General features: G+C 41.8%; 1 protein-coding gene across 5 annotated transcripts in view; it reads right to left on the bottom strand.

The window, feature by feature from the left end:
• Positions 1-14,719, bottom strand: part of LOC130381847 (NACHT, LRR and PYD domains-containing protein 12-like) — a 38,811-nt gene extending 24,092 nt beyond the window's left edge. For 2 of the 5 annotated variants that reach the window (XM_056589658.1, XM_056589661.1), the window contains exons 1-4: positions 14,522-14,719; positions 12,612-12,708; positions 10,598-10,711; positions 10,406-10,522 (exon numbers count right to left, since the gene is read on the bottom strand). In XM_056589658.1, the coding sequence (XP_056445633.1) occupies positions 10,406-10,522; positions 10,598-10,711; positions 12,612-12,694 (314 nt within the window). In that variant the 5' untranslated portion in view covers positions 12,695-12,708; positions 14,522-14,719. Of the gene's footprint in view, positions 1-110; positions 158-298; positions 473-1,735; positions 1,910-3,002; positions 3,177-4,227; positions 4,402-6,958; positions 8,796-10,134; positions 10,236-10,405; positions 10,523-10,597; positions 10,712-12,611; positions 12,709-14,521 lie in introns of those variants that run through there. The other 3 variants (XM_056589657.1, XM_056589660.1, XM_056589662.1) reach the window with 3 other exon arrangements.
• Positions 14,720-19,563: the final 4,844 nt, after the last annotated feature.

Raw genomic sequence — 19,563 nt, 5'->3', positions numbered from 1 at the left:
TCAGCCATCATCTTCATTCCCAGTAGGGTGTGACCTCACTTCCTGCTGTGTGGATGGACTTTCCATCTCAATAGTGAGTGTGTGATGTGATGAATCAAACAGACACTTACACTTCATTAGAGCTGGTTTCAGCCTCCACACTCCACCGTGCTCCACACTGGGGGGGAAACAAAGTGAGAGCAGCATGATCGAACCTTCACCTTCATCATCTGCCGTCTCATAACGTTCTACACAACATGAGTTACAGCTGCCTCTTCAAACCACTTCATCTAGCAGTGGTGAGCTGTCCTCTCCATACCTGAGAGTGTCCAGTCTCCAGCGTGGATCCTCCAGTCCAGCAGAGAGCAGCGCAGCTCCAGAGTCTCCTGGGTGATTGTAGCTCAGGTCCAGCTCTCTCAGATGGGAGGGGTTGGAGCTCAGAGCTGAGGCCAGAGAAGCACAGCCTTCCTGTGTGACCAGGCAACCAGACAAGCTACACACACACACACACACACACACACACACACACACACACACACACACACACACACACACACACACACACACACACACACACAAACGTGTAAAATCCTGTGTTTTTCCAGTCTGCCAACCAGTTTGTGAACAACCTACTCCAAACACAAGTGGCTTTGCCTTGGTGAGGTAGAATTTAAACTGTATTCATGTCTAACTTGAATACGTTTAAGATAAGTAACATACAATACCTTGCAGTAATATTTGCAAACCCCCTTTGCCAAATATGTTAATTTTCTAATGGTAGCACTCTGGCCATCATCATCTGTACAAGAGACAGATTACTAAATAAACGACTGGCCGATAGACTACTTACACGGTGAGAATAGTTGTCCTATTTCCATGTGTGGATGGACGAAGGAATCAGCAATAGTTCACTCAGAATGTATAATAATGTAGTGGTCTCACCCTATAGTCTGTGGGCCAGGACTGATGCAAGACAATCCTGGCCAATCAGCAGAAGTTAAGTGACAATGTCCCAACATTACTGGCCCACTATGGGTGCACTAAAGATGCAAGAGTATTCTTAATGTTACTGTTTATAACACAGGGCGCTTTAAGACATTTAGAGAATCCCCACTTCTCCCATAAACCACTACACCACTGCTTACAGCTGTTGAAATACAGCTGGACTTAACTATCAATTAACAAGTATTAATCCTTGGCTTTCCTTATTTATTAGTTCATAATGAATAGAGCTTTAATGCGTTTGTCTCTTCACTGGGTACAAAATATAACAATGTTATTCTGTATCCTATTCATATTTGTGAGTAAAGAATTAGTTATTTAAATAATGAGTACTGTATATAGTAAGCCTTAAAACAAGTTTTGTTTGACAATTGCAAGTTTCTAATCATTCTTTTCAGAGACCCTCCAAAATGTTTCTGTTGAGGCTTTCAGGGGGTCTGAGGGGTCCAGCTAGGGGTAAGACCCTCCAAAGACCCCCTGTACTTCACCCCGCTCTAAACTATCACTGTCCTGTATACGGGGGACAGTGGGGGGGGCAATAGTATTATATTTTGAGTTCATTTTATATTTATAATTGAAAGGTTGCAGGCATATGGATGTATTAGAATATCCACCTAAACAACAAGGTGTTACATCTCCAATGATACAAGTCATGGATGTGGCCATCACAGGTACTGAGTTATAAGCTGTGTTTGTAACTGTCCTCTGATGTGGAACTTGTGGTGTAACTGTTTGACCATTGAGTAAAACTGACCTGAGAGTTTCCAGTGTACATTGTGGACTCCCCAGTCCAAAAGAGAGCAGCTTCACTCCTGAATCCTTCAGATCATTCGTACTCAGGTCCAGCTCTCTCAGACTAGAGGAGTAAGAGCTGAGAACTGAGGCTAGAGCTTCACAGCATCTCTCTGACAGATGACAGCCAGTCAGCCTTCACACAAACAATAAAGACAAAATGTTAGGAACTGTGATTAATTTTTTTATTTGAAATTTGTCATAAGACATGTTTAATTAGTTTAACTAAAGTAGATCTTTAAAATATGACATACTTAGAGGTCAGATAACTTAAGATTTAAGATAATCTTTGGTTAAAAGAAGAATCCGTTATTTAACTTTACTAAACAACTCTAAAGTGCACTTTACTAGTCACGTTTCCATCTAAAAGGTGAAGTGAATCTTTGGAATGTTCGCAAAAAAGAAATTCGAATTAGGTGCGTTTCCATCGTTTCCATCAAGTGGTTGGAGCGGAAAACTACACACATTCCAGGGCTTGTCATTCCCTTTTGATAACATGCTCTCTCTTAGGTCCTGATATATAGTGGAATTGAGTTGTTGTTTTCCTTCTAAAAAGGGTTTTCTTTGATGAGAGTAAGGACAAGTTGTATCTCTTCATCGGTCCACACGTATCTATTATTCACATTGGCCATCTGTTCCATGGAAGTATTTAAAGGATGCATTGTACATATTTATAATATGAAATTCATCCCAGCCTTTATACCACAGATACTCTAGGGTCTATACTAGCATATAACCGTGTTTTCTGATTAGTTTAATGCACTATTCTGGATGACCCAGAGAAGAAGATAAATCCTTATTGGTGTATATTATCCAATCAGCAGCCGGTTATTATTAGTAGGTATTAGATTGAGGAGGAGGAGGAGGAGGAGGAGTAGGAGGAGGAGGAGGAGGAGGAGGAGGAGGAGGAGGAGGAGGAGGATGTAGAGTTGGTTGGTGAGGAAAGAGACCCCCTATTCAATCAAAACATTAACAACTTATTAAAGGTGAGTGAATCTTTTCACATGAATGGACACAGATGGATGGTACGTGACCAATGACATTCTCACGTCTAATAAAGGGCTGTGACCACATTTGTTAGGGTGCCACCAAATTCAAAAGTAATTGGCACCAGTAGAAAATGTGTCTTGAGCCCTGAGAGACCTGTTAACTTTCTGGTGGTAAATCTGTTCAATGTCCTCTGATGTAGAACTTGTTGTGTAACTGTTTGACCATTGACTAAAACTGACCTGAGAGTTTCCAGTGTACAGTGTGGACTCCCCAGTCCAGCAGAGAGCAGCTTCACTCCTGAGTCCTGTAGAGCGTTGGTACTCAGGTCCAGCTCTCTCAGACTAGAGGAGTTGGAGCTGAGAACTGAGGCCAGATCTTCACAGCATGTCTCTGACAGATGACAGCCATTAAGCCTGCATACAAACAATAAACACAACGTTAGGAACTGTGTTAGGAACTGTGATTATTTATTTTTTTGAAATTTGTCATAAGACATGTTTTATTAGTTTAACTAAATGTCAACACAGTAGATCGTTACAATACGACCTACAATGAGGTCAGATAACTAACTCCTGAAAATGTCTTTAAAAATAAGAAGAATCCATTATTTAACTTTACTAAACAACTCTGAAGTCCACCTTACTGTCTGACTACATGGTTCTGAGTAGAATAGGAATGTAATAAAACATACACCTTATACCATCATTAACAAACTGAATCCAAAGTACACCTTTTACATGGCAACACAAATAGAGTGAGATGGAGGTCTTGTGTTTGATAAGATGAGTGGTAATGGCGCTGCGATGCACGCAGACTGCCAAGGTTTAGTTCAGTGCTGAGTTAAAGCGCGGCTGTATTGCGGCGCCGGTGTGATCGCTCTATTAGGAAACACGACCCACTAAGTTCTCATGAAGACACTCTGCTTTGATCAGAAACTAAAACACTGGTTTGTACTTTGTGCAAAGTTTCAATGAAATGTCACAGCAGCACTAGCGCTATTCAAGAGCATGTGAAGAAATGCACTATTCTGGATGACCCAGAGAAGAAGATAAATCCTTATTGGAGTATATTATCCAATCAGCAGCCAGATATTATTAGTAGGTGGAGGTATTAGTGGAGTATTGGAGTATTGAGGAGGAGGAGGATGAAGAGTTGGTTGGTGAGGAAAGAGATGTCGAGGCGCTGGCGGAATAAACAGAAAAAGACCCCCTATGCAATCAAAACATTAACAACTAATTTAAAGTGAGTGAATCTGTTCATATGCATGGAGACAGATGGATGGTATGTGTCCAAGGACATTCTCACCTCTCATAAAAAGGGTGCGACCACATTTGTTAGGGTGCCACAAAATGAAAAAGTAATTGGCACCAGTAGAAATGTCTTGAGCCTGATAGGACATATTTTACTCATGTAGACCTGTACATTTCCTCTGATGGAGCTGTTTGACCATTGAGTAAGACTGACCTGAGAGTTTCCAGTGTACAGTGTGGACTCCCCAGTCCATCCGAGAGCAGCTTCACTCCTGAGTCCTGTAGAGCGTTGGTACTCAGGTACAGCTCTCTCAGACTAGAGGAGTTGGAGCTGAGAACTTTGGCCAGAGCTTCACAGCTTCTCTCTGACAGCTGACAGGCAGTCAGTCTTCACACGCAATAAACAGAACATGTTAGGAACTGTGTTTAATGTTTTATTTGTAATTTGTTATTAGATATGTTTTATTATTTTGACTAAATGTCTGTACAGCAGATCCTCAAAATATGACTTATTTAGAGGTCAAATAAATAAAACTCTGGAAATTTTCCATAAAAATGCCAAGTTCTTACAAATAAGGAAAGTGTTTTAGTTTAACTAATGTTTAAAACATTGGAAGATTACATTTATTATGATATATTTTTTAGGATTGTTATGATTGGGGTGTATGTTAAGTAATGTATCAATCATTACTGCTTTTATATCGTAGTATTAATTGTTTTCTGTTGTGTATAATATAATACGTTATCACTGAACGTACAGAGAAGTTTTCTATGTTATTCCAACTTTGATTTTCTAGTTTTACCTAAATTATCTTGTTTGTACTGTTATACATGTTATTAGTCGTGCTGTCAAGCGATTCAAATATTTAATCGCGATTAATCACATTAATGACATAGTTAACTAGCGATTGATCGCACATTTTTTTCTATTCTAAACATCCATTGATTTTGTGCTGCTAGCCTTTTAGTGAGATCAGAGAGTGTTGAGAAGGACAGTAAGAAGAGAGACCCGCAGTGAATTCAACCCGGTCCACTTGACATCGGGTAGGTGCATGACAGTGGTAGGCCTACAGTAAAACTTCAATAGCCCAGGCTTTTATTTGTTTCAATCACTGAACTTTCGAACAAAACTCTTGCTCAGCAAAGATGGGAAATACTATAACATTTATTATTTAAACCAGTATGAATATTCCCACCGTACGTAGGCCTATACACCTTACCAGGCTGTCACTACACACACACACACAAACACACACACACACACACGTTGGCGGAGTGGTAATCGGGAGAGTTGGGAGAATTCCCGGTGGGCCGTTAACGTTTCGGGGCTGTCGGGCTGATTACTGCGGGATAACAATATTGAGTTTATAAAAGTTCCTTGCGGCGCCGTCCGGCAGCCTGAGCTGTGCGCCCGCTCCCTCTCACTCACTCAACAGACTGTCAACGTCGCAACCAAGTCGGTTTGGTCTAGAGGGGAGTAACTGAGCGGCCCCTCCCGAAGTGGTACAGCCCAGGTGGGCCTTGAAATGCGATTGGTCAGAAAGACGTAACAGCGTGGAACTCTCGTGCAGGCTCGAACAGAGTGACACACAAACACACACACAATTTTAAGGAGTTTTTCATCTGCTCCGTATCCTTGCTTGCCCCAACAAGCTTGTGCAGGGTGCTTGTTGTTGTTTTTCCGGTGTAGCTAGATCCGGTATGGTGTTGTAGATTTTCTAACGTGACTATAATTATTCACCTGCTGTTATTGCTAGACAGCGTTAAACTGACAGCACTAGTTATTAGTGAACGTACAGATACGATTTGTATTTTATTGCACCTTTTATATACTAGTTTTCTGCATAGTATGATACAATTATTGTTATAAATTTTATTGGAGAACCGGCCAACCGTTCCCTGCAGTGCAGTCCGGGTTGAACCGCAGCATGGAGGAGAAAGTGATTGTTGCCGTTTGCGACTCCCGGGGCTCTATAGATAGTATATAATTGTATATATAATATCATGGCCAAAAGCACTGTGCACCTCCGGATGGCCGTAGCGCGGGGAGCTCTCACAGGGATTGGGCTTTGCGGGGTTTGTTTACCGGCGTTGCTATGGTTACTGGTCTTGTGTGTTCCAATGGTTTATCTATCTTATAAATCGCTGTCTAATCAATACATCAATCACTCCCTCTTTCGTGGTCATTTCAATATTATGAATAGACTGGTTTTGGGTTCTCCGACGTCCCTCCCTCTTCCACAACAGGTTAAGACTTGCGATGTTAGATCGCCCAACGCATCGCCAAGACCACACTCCCTACCATTACCTCAATATACGAGAAGAGGTGCCTCCGAAAAGCACGCAACATCATAAAGGACACCTCTCACCCCAACCATGGACTGTTTACCCTTCAACGTGGCAACCGCTCTGGGGCACGCTACCGCAGCCTCCCAGGCAAAACTAACAGGACTATAAACAGCTTCTTCCCATCAGCTGTCAGACTGCTTACATAATACCCATCCATATCTCATACTGCCTAGTCCCTACTGCTAAATCACACTTTTCTGCACTACCTGCACTTTACTTTATTACTGTTGTAATTAACTTTTGCTGCACAGATATTATGCTGTAAATATATTTATACATGTTGTTCAAACTGATGTTTGCACTCTGGTTAGACCCACCTACATTTCGTTTCATTGTAACCTGTTACTGTGCAATGACAATAAAGTGAATCTAATCTAATCTAATCTCGGCCATGGTTGAGAATGAATTGGCATGAAGCACAGTTGGCGGGCAAAAGATGTGGCGCGGCAAATTCGCCTGACTTGATTTGACCCGTGACAAAACTTGGGCGACAACGCGAACGGGCGACAAATGTGTCTTTGGTGTGAACGCGGCATAACAATTTACATATTCTAGTATTATGTATTGAGTGTTGTTTGTATTGTAATAATACTTACAGATACGTTTTGGATGCTTTGAACACTGGCAGCAGCCTCAGAAGACCCTCCTCTGAAGCTTTGTATTTCTTCAGGTCAAACACGTCCAGCTCCTCTTCTGATGTCAGTAAGATGAAGACCAGAGCTGACCACTGAGCAGTAGAGAGAGATCCTTTAGAGAGTGTTCCTGATGTCAGGGACTGTTGGATCTTCTCCACTAGCGAACGATCGTTCAGCTCATTAAGACAGTGGAACAGATTAATGCTTCTTTCTGGAGAGATATCTTCCTCTAGCTTCTCCTTGATGTAAGACACTGTTTTCTTATTGGTCTGTGAGACCCTTCCTGTTTGTCCCAGCAGACCTTGTTTAATCCGAAGGGTCAGTGATCTATTTCCTGTCTTTCCCAGCAGACCTCGTAGAAGAATCTGATTGGTCTCCAGAGAGAGGCCCAGGAGGAAGCGGAGGAACAAGTCCAGGTGTCCGTTCTCACTCTGTAAGGCCTTGTCCACAGCACTCTGGTAGAAGAGGAGGAGCGTATCTTCTTCTGAGGTTGGCTGTTCTCCTGTGAGCAGATTGACCCCAGTGTTGATAAAGGACCAGAAGACATAAAGGGCAGCCAGAAACTCCTGGAGGCTCAGATGGACAAAGCAGAACACTTTGTCCTGGTACAGCGTACACTCCTCTTTAAAGATCTCGGTGAACACTCCTGAGTACACTGAGGCTGCTCTGATATCGATGCCACACTCTGCCAGGTCTGCCTCGTAGAAGATCAGGTTGCCTTTCTCCAGCTGGTTAAAAGCCAGCTTTCCCAGAGAAAAAATTATTTCCCTGCTCTTTGAACTCCAGCCTGGATCTGTTTCAGCTCTTCCATGATACTTCCTGTCCCCCTGTATGGACTGAACCCTCAGGAAGTGGCTGTACATCTGAGTCACGGTCTTGGGCATCTCTTCTACTTTCTGGGATGTTTTGAAGAAGTCCTCCAGAACTGTAGCAGTGATCCAACAGAAGACTGGGATGTGACACATGATGTGGAGGCTTCGTGATTTCTTGACGTGGGAGATGATTGTTCTGGCCAGCGTCTCCTCTCTGAATCTCTTCCTGAAGTACTCCTCCTTCTGTTGGTCGGTGAACCCCCTCACCTCTGTCACCATGTCCACAAATGCAGCAGGGATCTGATTGGCTGCCGCAGGGCGTGTTGTTATCCAGATGCGAGCGGAGGGAAGCAGGTCGCCCCTGATGAGGTTTGTCAGCAGCACGTCCACCGAGGTGGACTTTGTGACATCAGTCCAGATCGAGTTTCTCTGGAAGTCCAGAGGAAGTCGACACTCATCCAGACCATCCAAGATGAAGACAACTTGGAACCGGTTGTATCTGTAGATTCCTGCTTCTATGGTCTCGTTAAAGAAGTGATGAAGAAGTTCCACCAAGCTAAACTCTTTCTCTTTCAGTAAATTCAGCTCTCTGAAAGTGAGGAGAAATGTGAAGTGTATGTCCTGGTTGGTTTTGCCTTCAGCCCAGTCCAGAGTGAACTTGTGTGTTAAGACGGTTTTACCAATGCCGGCCACTCCAGTTGTCATTATTGTCCTGATTGGTTTATCTTCTCCAGGTAAGGGTTTAAAGATGTCCTCACATCTGATTGGTGTTTCCTCCTTGGCTGGTTTCCTGGAAGCTGTTTCAATCAGTCTGACCTCATGTTCCTTGTTGACCTCTCCACTGTCTCTCTCTGTGATGAAAATCTCTGTGTAGAAGTCATTCAGATTTGTTGGCTGTCCTGCTTTATCGATTCCCTCAAACACACACCTGAACTTCTTCGTCAAACGAGACTTGATTTTATGTTGGCACTCGACAGCATTAAATCCTAAATGAGAAAACAACAGAGTACATAAGTTAGTGGATGGTAACATACAGGTCAATATTTCCTTATTATCAACTTAAATTATCAACTTCTTGATATTTAGTTTAAGGACTGCTTGTTACAGATTCAAAATGTTCAGGAATATTATTTCCATAGCAGTGTGATTGGTCTAATGATAGTGATAATGATAGTGAATCAGTCTAAAGTGACTTCTGCTTTTAAAACAAGATAGTGTGGCATCTATTCTACTGCGTTATTCTGCTGTTGATCTGCAGTATAATGTTGAACATTCTTTAACCTGATAGACCCCCAATAACCCTAGATATCTGGATCATACCATTTAACTTGATACCCCCACAACAACCCTACATATCTGTATGAAACCATTTAACTTGATACCCCCACAACAACCCTACATATCTGGATCAAACCATTTAACCTGATACCACCACAACAACCCTACATATCTGGATCAAACCATTTAACCTGACACCACCGCAATAACCCTTCATATCTAGACTAAACCATTAAACCTGATACCCCACAATAACCCTTCATATCTGGACTAAACCATTTAACCTGATACCCCACAATAACCCTAGTACTGTATGTGGATCAAACCATTTAACCTGATACCCCACAATAGCCCTTCATATCTGGATCAAACCATTTAACCTGACACCACCACAATAACCCTACATACTGTATGTGGATCAAACCATTTAACCCCCAAGAGGAAAGATGTCTTCACATTGAAGTTAAAAGTCATTTAGTCTGAAGAGAACAAATAAGAGTCTCATACTGTTCTTCTGTTGTTAGGGACACTTTATTTCTAGTTTTATTTTATTGAGAATTACCTCCCCCTGCTGGCCCTGTTTATGTTGGTTTGAGATGCCTCCTGGAGCCCAATAAAGGTAGACAGGATGTGAGGCCCGTTAGGGGGCCGCATTAGGGAAACGCCAGCCACAGTCGGGAACGATATCGCTTTTATACGACGAATACAAACACGAATACAAACACAAATAAGTAGCCTATACGAATTATATTCAAAGATACATGCTTGAGTATAACCTTTTCGTTTGCATTTACACTGAAACCCGCATACACCTGAGGATAATATATTTTTTGTTATAATTAGTAGGACAAGTGATCCTATTTTCGTTGTAATTAGATTTTGTTTGATTGAACTGGATCGTGCGTCAGTAATACCCCCTTGCCTGGGCTCGCGCGGCGTCTTGAAAGAAGGTAGGACAAGCTGCCGAAACACCTGTCTTCAAAGTAAGAGTCTCTTCTGCCCTTCAAAATAATAGTCTCCTCTGTCTTCAAAGTAAGAGTCTCTTACCGTCCCCCAGTGTGTCGGCCAGTTCCTCCTGGTTCATCTCCAGCTCTGGTAGATGCTGCTGTACAGACTGAGCACTGGTGACCTTTGACCTCTCCTGGTGTCTGTGGAGAACACACACACACACACACACACACACACACACACACACACACACACACACACACACACACACACACACACAATTATATTTCCCCTGACTTGTAAACATCAGTATCAGCAGAGTCTGATAACCACCAACTTGTCTCTTTTATCGTCTGTTTGAAACCCCTACCTCTCCTCTCTGGAGGGCCGTCCATCTGTAAGGTTAGGAGGTATAATCATAGACCGGTCACTCTTCATGGAGACACAGCTGGGTCCAGGGGAGTCTGCTCTCTGCTGCTGGACTCTTCTAGGAAAAACAAGAACCAGGATTTATGGACGTTTGATAGAAGCTGTATCTTTATGATCTCTGATAAATCCTCACCTATTCTCAATAGACAGATTTCCATCTTTAAACCCAACAGGATGATCCACAGAGTGGTCACTCTTCATGGAGACACAGCTGGGTCCAGGGGAGTCTGCTCTCTCCTGCCTCCCTCTGAAAAACAAACACCATCTGGAAGTTAGGATTTGTGAACATCGTTTCATCATCACTTACTGCAGGACTACCCAACTACTATCTCATGACTTTCCATTTCATTAATCTTTCTCTGATTTTTTAAATATAAATATAAAGGGGAGCTGAAAAATGAAGTTATTATGGCATTTAAGCAATAAAATGTTGACATAAAACACACCGACACACTTCATACTGTGCATAGAGTGTTGATTCACAATGTGTTTGGCTAACATAGAAAATAGAGCAGTCAGTGTCTACATTTCTACACAGACCTGTTATTCTTCATGGATTATTTGTTTTAATAAATCACTTCACCGCCAAAGATCAATTCAAACTGATTCAATAAATAGGGAAGTTTGAAAGACGTTGAACCTTATAACATTAGTCGTCTTAAGATTAATTTAATTCATACAGTTGAAACAACAGACTAAACGATGCCGTAACGTTGGTACTGTTGGGACAGACTGTTCTCCTCCAGCTCATTATCGCTCTCTACAGCAGGCGCTCTGTGAAGGGTCTCTTATCGGGACCAAGAGGCCATGCGACACGGAGGGAGGCTGTGGTACCGCCCTCTGGTTCAGGACCGTTATAGCCCCCTCTGGTGGTCGTTCAGAGAGGTTCTGCTCTCTGGTTCAGGACCGTTATAGCCCCCTCTGGTGGTCGTTCAGAGAGGTTCTGCTCTCTGGTTCAGGACCGTTATAGCCCCCTCTGGTGGTCGTTCAGAGAGGTTCTGCTCTCTGGTTCAGGACCGTTATAGCCCCCTCTGGTGGTCGTTCAGAGAGGTTCTGCTCTCTGGTTCAGGACCGTTATAGCCCCCTCTGGTGGTTGTTCAGAGAGGTTCTGCTCTCTGGTTCAGGACCGTTATAGTCCCCTCTGGTGGTCGTTCAGAGATTGCTGAATCTGCCCTATCCTGGTTCACATCCTAGGGCTCCAGACTAACTTTTTGCATCGGTTGCACCTGTGCTCCTAACTTTCTCTGTTCGGTGCAACAGCACAAAATGTAGGTGCAAACACTGGGGAATGGAAGGCCGGGACCCTATAATGTTCAGCTAACTGTTGTCAATAATAATTGTTACGAGAGTAGCGTATGTGTGTGCGTGGGAATGGCAGTATGTGTGTGTGAGTGGACGAGCGAGGAGAGCGAGCGGTAGCGTGTATCAGTCTAGTGAAGTAATGAACGAGTCCGGTTGTGTCTGTGCAAACGTGTAGCCTACTGTAAAGTTAGTGAAACTAAGAATAAAGTACCCAGCCTGTCAAGAATCGGTGGCCGCTTCATTCAGACCATATTCCGACCTCTAAGCAGACCCACTGCCGGTCAAAGTGAAGGGTGTTCCCCCCGAGAGAACATCGGCCCTGGAGGGAACATCTCCCCTGTGCTCCTCGACTACGGTCTGGGAGCCCACAGCAGGAAAGGTGTAACATAATAATGAAAAAAACATTTTCTATATACGCGTGCAGCTGTGAACTCATGTATTGTAATTTATTGTATGATGTGTACTTTTAGGGTTACTATAAGACCTATCATTTAGCGTTCACCACAAATGACTCTGAAAAGCAGTGCCAACATTAAAATATTTTTAAACCATTCAGCGAAACAAAAGGCACCAGGCTGATTATCGTTTAGGGTGCCACTCAACATGCAACACGCCCACTCAAATGGTGTGAAATGCTGACATTCTACTGCTCATTCACATATAAGATAATTAACATTACCGTTGGCTAAAATACAACCTCAGGGGTAGTCTTTTTTCAGGATGTCCAATGTCAGGATATGACGTATATGTCACAACTTATACTCAGACTAATGATGGAGACATGATGTATCACTGCTGAGCTCTGAGATGGACAACAGTCACAAACAGAGGGATCCTCTTCTTACTTCTTAGCTTTGCTCCGGCGGCCATGTTCCCCAGACAGAGTGGTCTTAGAGGTAGGACCCCCCTCCTCTCTCTCCTCATCCATATTAAACTGGAGACCTGGACACAAACACAGCTCATCCATCACTTCATTTGCCTTTTGAACTTTAGCTGTTTATTGAGAGAGAAGATCATTGTGGCTGTGTCACACTAAAGCATTATGGACGTCATAGACCATCAATATGAAACCAACAACATAACCACACTGCCCTCACTACAGTACAGATGTGTACAGCAGATGACCGATGAATAATTAAACACCTTGGAGACTGTAACTGTGCTTAAACTACAACACAAAAAAGATATACAATAGACTTAAAATGCATTGCGGTACAATTAAAATGTAAAGGGCGTTAGAATAATTTCTCCACTGGAACAAAGTCTGAATTCTGTCACTTTACTGAACCACAGATTCCATATACCGTAAATCAATTGGTGATGCTCAACACATCGATAGGGTATCCTCTTATGACCAACAAGTCATTTTCTCTCCCTCCATGACTGTGGTTTAAGCCATAGGAATCTAGTCTAGATCCACAGGAACCCCCCTGTGAAAGTGGTACAGTCCAGCAACATGCTACAAGGTGGATCTATAAAACTGTAAATAACCAGTCAATACGCACAAATAATCAACTTTTTTAAATATCAGCACATTGAAAGGACTTCTGTCACGTCCTTCTTTTAATTTGGAGTAGCATCAAGACAAACGAATCACTTGAATATTGAACGCAGTGTTCAATTTACCACACGGGTCAGAAAAGCAGTGAAACATGAACTGACGTTGTATTCTCTACAGCAGGGGTCTTCAACGTTTTCCAGGCCAAGGACCCCCTACTTATGTATTGTATAAAATTGTGTTTTATATTAAACTGGTCCTATAGTGCCATGTATAAATGTACCTTGTTATTTTGCACTCAATACTAAGATATTCAAATAATACACAGGTTCATATATTCATGTTTTTATTTTAAACATGTGCAAGGTACAGTTAGTAGGGTGGCCATGCAACTGCCATTCATAAACATCACATAACCTAATAAACTGATACCTGCCAAGATCAACAATGTCTGTCAATTGCATGTAATCATGCATAAAAGCTATTAATTTCATTTTAGAAAAGAAATGTGGAAAAAACGAAAATTTGTGATGTTTGTTTTTTCTTTTTTTTTCATTAAAATCAAATACATAAGAATGTCGCAGCCAGTCCAAATGTGTCAGGTGTTCGCGAGAGACATACAAACGTACGGAAACCACTTTTGGAAAAGCCTTAAATACATTCGGATCCCATGATAGAAATAGATCTATTCCGATTAGAAATCGGATCAAAACTGTCCATGTAAACAAGGCTAGTGTGTTGGATTCATGTTAATGTGTATTTAAAGACATTTCAATTTGTGGAAAAAATTGCGGGGGGAATATGAAAAAAATGTCTGATCAAACAAAACTTTTGCGACCCCCTTGCAGTACCACCGCGGACCCCCTAGGGGTCGCGGACTCCCTGTTGAAGACCTCTGCTCTACTGTCTTTATTGATAAGCAATACACGCAGGGCCGCTGCTGGCCGTTTCTGTGCCCTACGCGAGCGGGGGGGGGGGGGGGAGCCCCTTTTTATATATTAGGTAAAAACATCTAATTTTCCGAAATCGAGTGATAGGTTATACAATTAAGAACAAACAACGGAGGGCCTCTTCATAACTAATTGACATATTGTAAAAAATATATATGTATATATTTTTTTTTAAACATTTACCAAGATGAGATCAATATCATATACCAGTAACCTAAAGACAATATTAACGGTAGTAAACTGGTTGTTCATTATCATATACCTAACCTAAAGTCAACATAAACTGTAAATTGTCGACCTACCTTACCTTATCTTTTCCGTGATTAAAATGCGTCCATACGGTATAAAGTTACAAAAGTATAAATTTAAGGGAAGAAACTGAGGTTAAAGTGTCAATAAAACAAGTTAATCAGGTGAAAGGTTTTCAAAGCGGAGAAGAAAAGCTCCCCGCTGCGACGGACCGTCAGATGATGAAGTAACTGAACGAGAGAGAGACGGAAACCCCCTCCCCTCTCAGCGCATGTCAAGTGTTTTCAGGGAAATCGAAGGTTTCACAGCACACACACACACACACACACACACACACACACACACACACACACACACACACACACACACACACACTGTAGAGTCTGATAACAACCAACTTGTCCAAATGCATGGTGGTATCAATGATAAGGAAGTCATAATATTAAGAGACAAATAAATAAGAAATTCAAACTCTGCCTTATTCTGGTTCAACATGTCCCCAGGTGTCGTAAACCATCCTTGTGTTTGACATTTGTATGCATACTGCCAGGAGCAGGGAGAGGTTAGACAGTGTTTAAGGATATATGTGGTAATGGAACAGGGAGGGGTTAGACAGTGTTTAAGGATATATGTGGTAATGGAGCAGGGAGAGGTTAGACAGTGTTTAAGGATATATGTGGTAATGGAACAGGGAGGGGTTAGACAGTGTTTAAGGATATATGTGGTAATGGAACAGGTAGGGGTTAGACAGTGTTTAAGGATATATATGGTGATGGAACAGGGAGGGGTTAGACAGTGTTTAAGGATATATGTGGTAATGGAACAGGGAGGGGTTAGACAGTGTTTAAGGATATATGTGGTAATGGAACAGGTAGGGGTTAGACAGTGTTTAAGGATATATGTGGTAATGGAACAGGGAGGGGTTAGACAGTGTTTAAGGATATATGTGGGAATGGAACAGGTAGGGGTTAGACAGTGTTTAAGGATATATGTGGTAATGGAACAGGTAGGGGTTAGACAGTGTTTAAGGATATATGTGGGAATGGAACAGGTAGGGGTTAGACAGTGTTTAAGGATATATGTGGTAATGGAACAGGGAGGGGTTAGACAGTGTTTAAGGATATATGTGGGAATGGAACAGGTAGGGGTTAGACAGTGTTTAAGGATATATGTGGTAATGGAACAGGTAGGGGTTAGACAGTGTTTAAGGATATATGTGGGAATGGAACAGGGAGGGGTTAGACAGTGTTTAAGGATATATGTGGTAATGGAACAGGTAGGGGTTAGACAGTGTTTAAGGATATATGTGGTAATGGAACAGGTAGGGGTTAGACAGTGTTTAAGGATATATGTGGTAATGGAACAGGTAGGGGTTAGACAGTGTTTAAGGATATATGTGGTAATGGAACAGGTAGGGGTTAGACAGTGTTTAAGGATATATGTGGTAATGGAACAGGGAGGGGTTAGACAGTGTTTAAGGATATATGTGGTAATGGAACAGGGAGGGGTTAGACAGTGTTTAAGGATATATGTGGTGATGGAACAGGTAGGGGTTAGACAGTGTTTAAGGGTATATTTGGTAATGGAACAGGGAGGGGTTAGACAGTGTTTAAGGATATATGTGGTAATGGAGCAGGGAGGGGTTAGACAGTGTTTAAGGATATATGTGGTAATGTAACAGGGAGGGGTTAGACAGTGTTTAAGGATATATGTGGTAGTGGAACAGGGAGGGGTTAACTGAGGGGGCATCTTGCTCTATAAGATGCTATCGGTTAGGCTGCAGACACTGGGGATCAAACCACTGTTCAGCTGGAACAGGGGCAGAGCGGGGGGGGGGGGGGGGGGGGGGGGCGGCTTTCGGGACTGAACCCCAGAATCTCACCTCAAAAGCCCCGTATCTTTTTTTTTTTGTGAAAAATTACTTTGAAGTTATTAAAGTACATTAGCTAACAATGGTCACCATTCTTGAGTTTTTTGCCATCTAGTGGAAAGGACATGCAACAGCATGGATAATACTTCGATAGAAAATCATTGGCCTGTTATTGGCTTAGCACACCAGCATCAAATACAAAAAGCCCAGCAAACAAACAAACAAATCTTCTCTGCAATCCTACTTTGAATCCACTGAAAGTTGATCTCAGATTTATAAGTCTCAATTTTGCCAATGTAGTTTACCTAAAAATCTCTAGAATTCAATAGTTAAGTGGTTATTGTTTCTTTCCACTAAGAACTAGAAGGGATTTAGGGTGCACTCACACTAGGCCATCTGGCCGTTGGCCGTTTTCACACCTAACCATGCTCAACTGGCCCCATTGTTCTCTGGCCTGCACTCACACTAGGCCATCTGGCCGTGGCCGTTGGCCGTCGCAACTGTGGCCTGGCCATGGTAGGCTCTTGTACATACGTCATCACGTCGTAACACGTCATCACCAAGCGTCCGCTGCATGGACCATTATAAAGTCTGCCGCCAGTCAGAGTTTTAACAACAATGGAAAACAACACAGAGAACACAGTTCGCACTTTGATGATTCTGTTGCTTATTTGGAGCCGTTCTCAGATAGAGCCCATTCTCACTGCTGTTTTTTTCGAAATCGAGCGCAACCTTCCTGCAGGAATCTCTAACCTCTGATTTGTGGGTGTGAGACTCCTGTTTAACAAAACCAAAAATGCAGCACGAGCGCACCTAACATAGTTTCTGCTGTTTTTTTCTGTCACAAAGGCTAACTATTCTTTATCAGAAAATCCACGATTTCCAGCTATGTAATAACATGACCAGGTAATACTAATAATATTCATTTTAAAACCTTGACATAATCTGTCAGATGTATTAAACATCAGTTGGCCACAAGGCGATTCTATCTATGCCTCCTCTTGAATGCTTGATGGTTTAGTCGGCAGAGGCTTGTAATGCTGCGTAGCATGATAAGCATGATAAGGTGCAAGGAGCAGAAAAAGTTGACATGGGTGCTAATTTTCAGTTGAAAAAAAACGCTGGCATTATTTTATCAGCTGAGGGCATATTCATGGCCATAACAACTGAGCTAATCAACCAGTACCACATGTTCTAATACTAAGAGACTCATGGAAACGCCTTCAGCTGATAAAAGGTGTCGGGGGGGCGCGAGCAGCAGACGGGACTTAGTGTCTCATTTATTTATTTATTTGAATAAGTTACTTATTTTATTTTACATAAACATAATACCAAGGGTCAGAAGTTTTACAATAATTTTGATCTTACAGAGTCATGACAGAGGGACTTGGTGTCTTTATTGATGCTTGAAAGATGAACATATATTATTTTTTTGAAAGGGAATAAGCTGATGAAGCTGACAAGTGACCAATGTTTACTGTTTAAAAATATTTTAAATTAAATGCAAACCCCAGTGAATCATTTGCTCTTGTTTCTCTGTTTTGAGATTCACGCAGACTTAGCAGTCTTGTTTAAATGTTTCAAATTGAGTTAATAAACCGAAGTTGGAAATAGTTTTAAGTTGTTGCAGATGTTATTTCCGCTAATTTTATTAATCTAAATAAATAAATATTAGCAGGTTCTCAATAGTAGGCTATTTCAATTCAGGGAGGGCGCCTAGGGGGGGAATGACAGAAAATTATTGAGAATCACTGTTCTAGAACATGTTGTAGACTTGTTCATTAGCTCACGTTGTTATGGCAATGAAAATGCCCTCAGGTGATAAAATAATGCCAGCTTTTTGTTTTTTACTGAAAATTAGCACCCTTTCTTTAGCATCAGAACAACAAGATTTTTTTGCATCAGAAGATTTATTAAAATGCATTGATCCTTGAAAGTGAGACAACATAGTTTAGTGCTCCCGAAATAGTGGTCTGTTAATCATAGTATTAGGCTAGTACATGTTGTACTTGTTGATTTTTTTGCATAAACATACATTAATAAAAATGTATGTTGATACAAATTATAAAATTGTATTGGTCCATGAAACTGAAAAAAAAAAAAAAAAAAAAAAGGGAAAATATGGTCATTTTTGAGTGAAACTTACAAAATAGGAAATGTAATATGCCTAAAAATTGTTTGAACAGTTCACATCCATGGATTATTCCTTCATCCAAACAGTCTTTTTTCCTTTCATCACTTTTGTGGTTCAGAACTGCACTTTTTAGCTGACACTGCCAGCTATTGGCTTAGACATACAACAGCATAGTAATTAAGATAGATATAAAGGTTGTGGAATAATTTTTCTTTTGGACAGGACTTTATTTAGGCTACTTCATGGACCCCTTTGGCTTCCTTGGGTTCAGCCCCCCCAAAAGTCAGAACCTAGAATCGCCCCTGGATGGCGTTATTCATTCCCCTGCTGCTGGCTGCTCAGAGGAATCGCAGTGCAAGGGCACTTTAGTGTCGGTCGCTGACGGGAAAAGGCCCCTTTGGCGTTGTCTGCAGACGGAGAGGGGGTTCATTCACTACAATGTAACGCCATCCCCGGTGATGTTTGTCGTTCAGAGCGGGTGCTCCAGCAGCCCATTCACTCCCTACGGCTCCAGCGCTATTCCACGCAGGGGCGGCCTTCCCTACAGGCGGGTTAGGCGGCCGCCTAGAGCGCCATCTAGAGGGGGAGCGCAAAATAATGCGCCCGAAAAAAAAAAATATATATATATAATTTTTTTCCCTCCTGGCGCATATTTTTGCGCCCCTTCTATATCTCCAACCAATATTTTGACATTAAAAAAAATAAATCTAACATTAGGGTAAAATTAGCCAAAAATCGAAAACGGAAGGGGAACCTACCTCCTTGGTCTCGTCAGAACATGCTAGTACTATAAGGCGTTTGGTTAGAGTGTTTTCAAGAATCAAGAATCAAGAACGAAATCAAGAAAATGAAGAGGCAAAAGCCATCCGGGGCGCAATTTTTTCCTCCGTGGATTTTATTCTTGAATTAATGTTTGTTCATCGTTGCGATCGTTGTTGTGTTTATGTGAAAGAAATGCAGTTACAGGGCAAAACAGTTTTTCAAGGTTGCAATTCAGTTTTCGTGGGGAATTAACGAACTATTTTTTATTTTTTATTATTATTATTATTATTATTATTATTATTATTTTTATTTATTTTTTGCGGAGGTGGGGGGA

Source organism: Gadus chalcogrammus, chromosome 4 (assembly GCF_026213295.1).
Source record: "Gadus chalcogrammus isolate NIFS_2021 chromosome 4, NIFS_Gcha_1.0, whole genome shotgun sequence".
Taxonomy (NCBI): domain Eukaryota; kingdom Metazoa; phylum Chordata; class Actinopteri; order Gadiformes; family Gadidae; genus Gadus; species Gadus chalcogrammus.
Note: the sequence above shows the minus strand (reverse complement) of the source record. Positions and strands in the feature narration are given on the sequence as shown.